Source organism: Mustela nivalis, assembly GCF_964662115.1.
Source record: "Mustela nivalis genome assembly, chromosome: 4".
NCBI lineage: Eukaryota > Metazoa > Chordata > Mammalia > Carnivora > Mustelidae > Mustela > Mustela nivalis.
In genome coordinates, this window is record NC_139023.1 from 98,275,817 (window position 1) to 98,283,857 (window position 8,041).

The window sequence follows — 8,041 nt, forward strand, 5'->3', positions numbered from 1 at the left end:
TAAACGCAGGATAATGACTGCTATGGTCTCCACCCTGAGAACCTCTGGGTTTGGCAGAGTAATAGGAATGTGTGTCCTGATTTCGCCATTTCCTCAGCCACATTTCTGGCTACGTGCTTTCTGGTCTCTGCTTGAACACCTTCAGTGATGATGGTCTCACTCCAGAGGTAGCCAATTCATTCACTTCTGGGCATCTCTGGTTGCTAGTGGGTTCTTTATGTCCCTTGAGCATTTAAGTGGATTATCATCTCTTCATTTACCCACTGACTTTAATTCTACCCCATAAATTTAATCACACTTCTTCATTAGGCAAGATTTTTTTTTAAAATCTGGAAAAAGGAAGAAAGTCCTTTAAAAGGGAAGATATAAAGATAAAGCATCAGATGTTCATGTTTATATTTGGTATTTTTCCTCAATATATCGTCTCTCCCTTTTCCTTTCTGTTACAGCGTCAGTAAACTATACCATTACCAAATATGGGCATCATTTCTAGACTCGTTAAACCCGGAAAAGGAAATAATTTTTCACTTCGCAAATCAAATTATTATTCATGAAAAGTACAACGGAACCACCTATGAAAATGACATAGCTTTGATTGAATTGAAAAAACACTCAAACCGAAAAGATTGTGAGCTGCCTCTTTCTGTCCCTGCCTGTGTGCCCTGGTCTCCATATCTATTCAGACCTAACGACAAATGCATTGTTTCTGGCTGGGGTCGAGAAAAAGGTACATGTTTTAAAAGTTGTTCTTCAGACTCCAGGGGTTGAAATTAATGGGAATAGAAATGGATAAGGGCTAATTACCTAGTACTCAGGGAGAAACATAGAATCAAATCCAGAAAAATGAGCATTCAGCCAGGGCTAGCTTCCTAGGCATTAGACCTGTATAATTGCCCAGCATCCCAGGCTCCAAAGGGCCCCTTGCTGAGTGGACCGCCCTGATGTCATCATCATGAAATTCTTTTTTTTTTTTTTTTAAGATTTTGTTTATTTATTTGACAGACGGAGATCACAAGTAGGCAGAGAAGCAGGCAGAGTAAGAGGAGGAAGCAGGCTCCCCGCTGAGCAGAGAGCCCCATGGCCGGCTCGATACCAGAACTCTGGGATCATGACCCGAGCCGAAGGCAGAGGCTTAACCCACTGAGCCACCCAGGCGCCCCCATCATGAAATTCTTAATAATTTTTGCAGCAGCCTCCACCTCACATTTTTATTTTTCACTGGGCCCTGAAAATTAGGTAGCTGATCCTGACCCAGAGTTTCAAAGGACACCTACACACTCTGTGATCTTGAAGCATATATTGAGGGGTAACCATTTTCAGAAAAAAAAAAAAAAAGTGATGGGGACATATATAGCGTGGACTTTATGGGTTTGTTAGAGAGACAAGGATGGAAGAAAAAATGGTTTTCAAAGGAATAGTCAAAGTATAGGTGAGTCAGTAATCCCACAACCCTCTGTTCTCTCCTCCACTCCCCATTTCCTTGCCTCACACTCCCCATCACATTCCACAAAGAGGAAGAAAACATAAGGAATTATTTCTTGAGCTTCTAAGAAGACTTGAGGTGAACATTTGTATGAATAAGCTATGTAGACACTTAGGGACAAATTATTAGAAAAACTGGCTAAATAAGAAGTTGGATTAGAATTAAATTAGCCAATGTTTTTCCCTTTATCTTGAAGAGTTAGCTTTGAAATTTAGCTTCCTTTTGACTTTCTACATTGTCTTTGTAAATAACTTCACTATATTGGTCTTATAGACTCCAACACATTATTTAAAATTGCCACATGGAAAAGTATAAAACATGTATCTAAATTAACCTGGACTTGTAGACTGTTTGAATACCCAAGACTAAATTTTATTAGTAATTAGTTTATCCAGATGGCATTATGTCCTTACATTTGTTCCTTAAAAAAAAAAAAAAAGACTTTTATTATGTACATTTACAAGTATACAGAAGAGTACTACTTATTCATCACCCAGTTTCCAGTTATCAACACTCTACCATTTTTGTTTTATCTCTCTGAATCAATCACAAGCTCAATAGGATAATTAGGGAGGGTTATTTAAAAAGGGTTTAATTACAGGGATGTGGATAGGGGGTTGGGGAACCACAAGGGCTATGCAGCAACTGGGACCAACAGTTCCAGAACTGCCTCTCTTAGGTCGGAAGATGTGAGAGGAAGAATTTACCAAGAGAAAGAGCCGAAGGTAGAGCAGGCTGCCTTAAGAGAAGCGGGGACTTTGGATGGAAGGTTATAGCCAACCCCAACCCCATTATCCTCTCTCCTTACCTTCCCTTCTTCTGTTGAGGTTTTATATTGAAAACCAGTGGCTAAGAGATCCCTACTGGGGCAGTCCCTCAGATCAGGCTCTTTGGGCAAGGGCCATGCATTGATGGGTGGAGAATGGATCTGAAGGACAATTGAACATATCCCTGCTACCCCACACATTTTTTCCCCCGGAGCATATTAAATCAAACCCAGATATAATGTGATTTCATCCATGACAATTCCAGTAGATACCTTTACGAGGTAAGGACTTAAAAAAACAAAAGCAAAAACACAACACCATTCATACACAACAAAATGAAAGTGATCCCATAATATCATCTAATAACCATCCCATCTTTAATATTCTTCAATTATTTACAAAATATTTTTATAATCAAGGTTATTTCCATTGGGATCCAAAGTCTGCACGCTGCATTTGGTGGCTATTTTTCTTAAGTCTCTTTTAATCTAAAACAGTTAGCCCTTCCTTTTATTTAAAATGTATTTATTAAAGAAGCTGGTTCATTATTTTGGAATTTTCACATCTTGAATTTGTCTGATTGTATCCTTGATGTGGCATTTCACACATTCTTCTATTCCATGTATTTCCTATAGACTGGTAGATACGTTCTTATGCATTGTTTTACTCATTAATCAAATATAGTTTAACACATTTTTTTGAGCCCTTCACAACAGTCATGCTAATGTGCTAGGATTTCACTGATGAAATGTATGGACCAGGTCAACAAGGAGTATAGAAGCTATAAGACTTAGAAACAAAGGCCAGTTCTCAAGGTACTTATAGCATAGAGGAGCCATCAGACATGAATGCCACCATCACACAGCAGAATGTGACAGGTGCCTAAAGAAATGTACAAAACTTTGGGGTGCCTGGGTGGCTCAGTTGGTTAAGCGTCCAACTCTTGATTTGGGTTCAGGTCATGATCTTGGGGTTGTGGGATCAGGCCCCACATCAGGCTGCATTCTGAGAATGGAACCTGCTTGAGAGTCTCTCCTTCTCCCTCTGCCCCTCCCCACTCACACTCTCCCTTTAAAAAAGAAAAAAAAGTATACGAAACAAGAGTTCAGGAGAGGGAGTAATCTCCCAAGCCATTAAAAATTGTTCACATGGTATAGGAGCTCCCAGTTTTTAAAGACTTCAACTGAGTTAGAAGAAATAATAAATTACTGGGGTGCCTGGGTGGCTCAGTGGGTTAAGCCTCCACCTTCAGCTCAGGTCATGATCTCAGGGTCCTGGGAAAGAGCCCCACATTGGGCTCTCTGCTCAGCAGGGAGCCTGCCTCCCCCTCTCTCTGTCTGCCTCTCTGCCTACTTGTGATCTCTCTCTCTCTCTCTCTGTCAAATAAATAAATAAATAACAAAAACAAAAAAATAATAATAAATTACTAATTTCTTTAAAAAAATCTCTTAATCTAAAAAGGATAGCATCTTAAAACTAACTTTAAGTGAGACTTGAAGGAGAAAAAAAGAAACTATTTTCTAATTTGCACTATACTTGGGTGAATTTTTGTGTCCCCCTGCTTCTCAGAAGAGAAGAATATTAGTTTTACAGTTTACTATATCCCCCCTACACTGCTAGGGGGTGTCCTCTCAAGACAGTCAGAAGCCTCTCTCCGCTGATAGTTTCTACAGTAAGTGAGGGGGTAAGTCATTTGGCATAAATTGTTTAGTGTATAATTGGATTATGGAGTTTATGGATGAATTAATTACATAAATATTTATTAAGCAACTACTTGGTGCTAGCATGAGGTTGCCTGTCAATCAGGTCCAGTGCTTGCCCTCCTAGAGTGTAAAAATTGCCGAAATCTTGGGGAAAAGGAGGAGGGGAAGATGGGGCAAAGACTTGCTCCTTACACCCCAGACATCTCACCCCTGTTCTTAAGTTTTTCTCATCTTCCTGGGCTGTCGGATCAGCAACAGTATCTGCCCCTTTTCTCTCCTTACATGAAAAAGTTCAAGCCCCACATCTCCAACTCAAATGAAAAGAAAATCTAAATCCTCTTTCAAATCACTTCAGGAGACGAACTTCAGACACACAAAAACATATACTCTGATAACTGCATATGTATTTTCTTCATTTAACTTCTTATATTAAAAGGTCGTTTTTACTCTAACAAGCACTTTCAAAGAAATCAGGGATGTAAGATGATAGGAGCTATTCATGTGAGAAAAGCCCAATCACCGGCTTCTCCCCAACTCCCCACCCCCACCCCCCACCACCCCACATCCCCCTTCCTCCTACCCCTCCCACCTCCCCCCTACCCTCCCACCCCCACTGGCCTCAGCAATTGGAGGGGAGGGAGTTTCTCTTGTTCATCTCAGAGCAGCCAGGTCTCTGGAAAAAGAGAACGTCTTCAGGCATGTGTTCAGGACTGCCCTTTAACTATTTTTTTAAAAGATTATTTATTTATTTATTTGACAGAGAGACAGTGAGAAGGGGAACACAAGCAGGGGGAGTGGAAGAGGGAGAAGCAGGGAGCAAGGGGCCGTGGAGCAGGGAGCCCCAGGCGGTGCTCAACCTCAGAACCCTGGGAACATGACCTGAGCTGAAGGCAGATGCTTAACCACTGAGCCACCCAGGCACCATCCCTTTAGCTGGTTTTAAAAGACGATTGGAGATACTGGACATAGGAGTGGTGTGTGATTAAATATGTTAATGAATTCTCCTCAAAAGCTGATATATGTGTTAAGGAGTATATATCATCTTCTCTCTGCCTCGTGGCTTACTAAGTGATGAGAGCATTTGTTTAGATTTCTCATTTGCGACTTTTCAATGTCTGTTCTCTTCCTTTGCTTAGATAACCAAAAGGTCAATTTACTAAAGTGGGGTGAAGTTAGCCTAATCAACAACTGCTCCAGGTTTTATCCGGGTCGCTATTATGAAAAAGAAATGGTCTGTGCAGGTAAGCACGGAGTGGTTTACCTAAGATCTGTGTCCATACCCCTACCAGAACCTCTCACCTCCTCACCAAATCCACCCCTCGCCGTGGGCCCTTTCTTCGGATCTCCTGGCTGGTGTTTCCCTTGCCCTTAGCTCAATCCCTCGTGCTAATACGAAGAGGAAAACAGATCTTCCTTATGCCACCATATAGTAAGGTGACTAAAAGCACAGACTCTGGAACCAGGCTGCCTGGGTTTGTATCCCAGTTTTTATCAGTTATGACTCACGGGGCCCTGAGCAGGCATCCCCATCTGCAAAACTGGGGATGTTCATAAAGGAGGAAACTGAGACGCGGAATAGTTACCTAATTTGCCCAAAGTCTTATGGACAATCATGCAGATCCAGGATCAAAACCCCAACTTTTTCTAAACAAAAATCTGAATGAGCTCATTTCAGTTGTGTCCGCTTGAAAGTAAACCCTCTCTCCTCAGCACTGCCATGGCACTTTGGATGGCCCCTGTCACCATCTCCTTTACTGTCCTGCTGGTGCTAGCCCCCCTACCTTAGATCGCAAGCTTGCAGGGTTCTTGTTTCACAGAGTGGAAGAAGGAATCTCGCAGACACAAAAGGGTGAACTGAAGTGAAAGTTTATTAAGTGGAGGTGAGCAGGAAGGAAAGAAAAAGCTCTCCACAGTGAGACACAGTGAGAGGGGTCCTGAATGGGTTGCCACTGTGGGCTTTTAGTGGCAGTCTTTTATTGGGGACTGAAGGGGAAGCTTGTGCCCTTGAGACTCTTGTGTCTTGGTTTGTTCCTTTATCTCTTGTTCTGCTCTGTCTCCTAGTCTCCCTCTGCCAGGAATAGTTCCTGTGCCCAGTCAGGGGCTTCCGATCTCTCCTGCGAAGACCTTACCCCTTCCCTACTCACAGGACGGCACCTGTGGGCAGAAAGAGCTGTCTGGGACTGAGGAATGACTGGCTGTATACTTTTTAATTCGTGGGGGTGAGGGATAGCGCAAGTCTCCAGGGAATTTGGAAGCAAGGCTTTCAGGACCTTGAAGGGCAGCCGCTGCCAAGATAAGGTTCCTTTTAAACAGTAAGACACTAAGGCAGCTGGGAATTCCTTGAGAAAGGAAACATGCTCTGCATGTTTCAGGTATTTCTCAGTGGGCTGTAAACTGTAAGGAGATTTTAATTTAAGCTACATTTCTTTTGCTTTTGTTTCCCACATCACTAACACAGCTACATCACTTACTGCTTTTGGTGGTGACGCAAAAGCAGGGACCAAAGCCAGGGTAATGTATGGACGATGCTTTATTAAAACCACTTGTAAATAGTGTAGTCCAGAGAAAGGCAAAGTCATTGACATCCCATAACTTTTGGGATCAGTGACTTAAAAACCTTAGAAAGTCCTAAGAGTGAAAGGAAAGTAAACATACCATTCCCTGTGCCCTCCCTTCTCAAATGGAGTTCAGGATAACCGAGGACAAAAGGGGAGAATAGAACAAAACCTACCAGGAGGCACTTATCACAGTTAAGAGAAAAGCTCAAAGGGTTCTGCCTCCTTGAGTTCAAGTCCAACCTCTTGCCACTTAGTAGCTGTTTCGTCTTGGACAAATTAGTTAACCTCTCTGTGCCTTATTTGTCTCATCTGAAAATAAGGATAATAATGATACTTATCTCATCGGGTTGTGGTTTAGGGTCAAAACAATGACTGACTAATACATATTAAGCACTCAATAAGCATGAAGTATTTCATCATTTTCCCAGTCAGTACTGGATACTGCTTTCACGTTGCAATCTCATCAGAGTATAAACTTGCAAAGTACTCACTAAATACGGAGAGTGAGCAGAAGACAAAATGTTTCCCAGCCTGTACCTCTCTAGCTCTATGGCCCAGCAGGGGCCTGAGAGGGAGAATATGTGCTATTTCCTGTCAGCAAACTGTAAAAAAGCCAAAGCTGGTACACGCATTGCATTAACAGAGAAGCTAGGAAGTCGGCATGGCAGCCTCGACAAATGGAAGGACATGTGTGATTTTCTTTTTCCTTTGTCATTTTCAGGTACAGAGGACGGTTCCATCGATGCCTGTAAAGGGGACTCCGGAGGCCCCTTAGTCTGTATGGATGTCAACAATGTAGCTTATGTTTGGGGTGTTGTGAGTTGGGGTGAAAACTGCGGAAGCCCAGAGTACCCAGGTGTTTACACCAAAGTGGCCAATTATTTTGACTGGATTAGCCTTCATGTGGGAAGGCCTCTTATTTCTCAGCACAATGTATAAAATTGTGATCTCTCTCTTCTGCTCTTTTCCCTTGGGATTCGGATTTTAGTTGAAATGATACTGCGCAATTAGTACTTCTCTAGGCAAAAGAAAATAAAGCACATTTTATTGGATATTTTTAAGGTCTCTGCGAAGCTTCTTCCATATTGGATCTTTGCTGTATAATTATCAAAGAAATATTTTAGTCAGGCATAAATACTTTATTTATTAGAAAATGTGATTAAATGACCTCTTTATACAGGGAGGATATATTGACTCTACTAAACTCTACTAAACTCTACTAAAGGTTTTGCTCGTTGATTAACACTGGGTTCACATAAGCCTGCATTCAAACCCCAACGACTAATTACTTGGCCTTGGGCAATTTATTATCTTCTTTGTGTCTCATTTTCTACCGTTAAAATAGAAACTAGAATTTTGAAAAAAATGAAACCACATACTAAATGAAATGTTGGCATAGTACCTGACACAGGAACATAACTGACCTCACAGCTCTTGTCCCATTTCTCTGCTTCTGAAAGTATTAAAAATTTTCCTGAAAGATTTGTCTTCAGTTCCCCATTTCACAAGTCCTCCTTGACCCTCTCTTTA

At 41.7% G+C, this 8,041-nt stretch overlaps 1 protein-coding gene across 3 annotated transcripts in view; it reads left to right on the forward strand.

Annotated features, from left to right (window-relative positions):
- The window catches only part of CFI (complement factor I), a 49,779-nt gene extending 42,216 nt beyond the window's left edge, over positions 1–7,563 (forward strand). For all 3 annotated transcript variants that reach the window (XM_082728164.1, XM_082728165.1, XM_082728166.1), the window contains 3 exons: positions 450–727; positions 5,090–5,194; positions 7,233–7,563. In XM_082728164.1, the coding sequence (XP_082584290.1) occupies positions 450–727; positions 5,090–5,194; positions 7,233–7,450 (601 nt within the window). In that variant the 3' untranslated portion in view covers positions 7,451–7,563. The remainder of the gene's footprint in view (positions 1–449; positions 728–5,089; positions 5,195–7,232) is intronic.
- Positions 7,564–8,041: the final 478 nt, after the last annotated feature.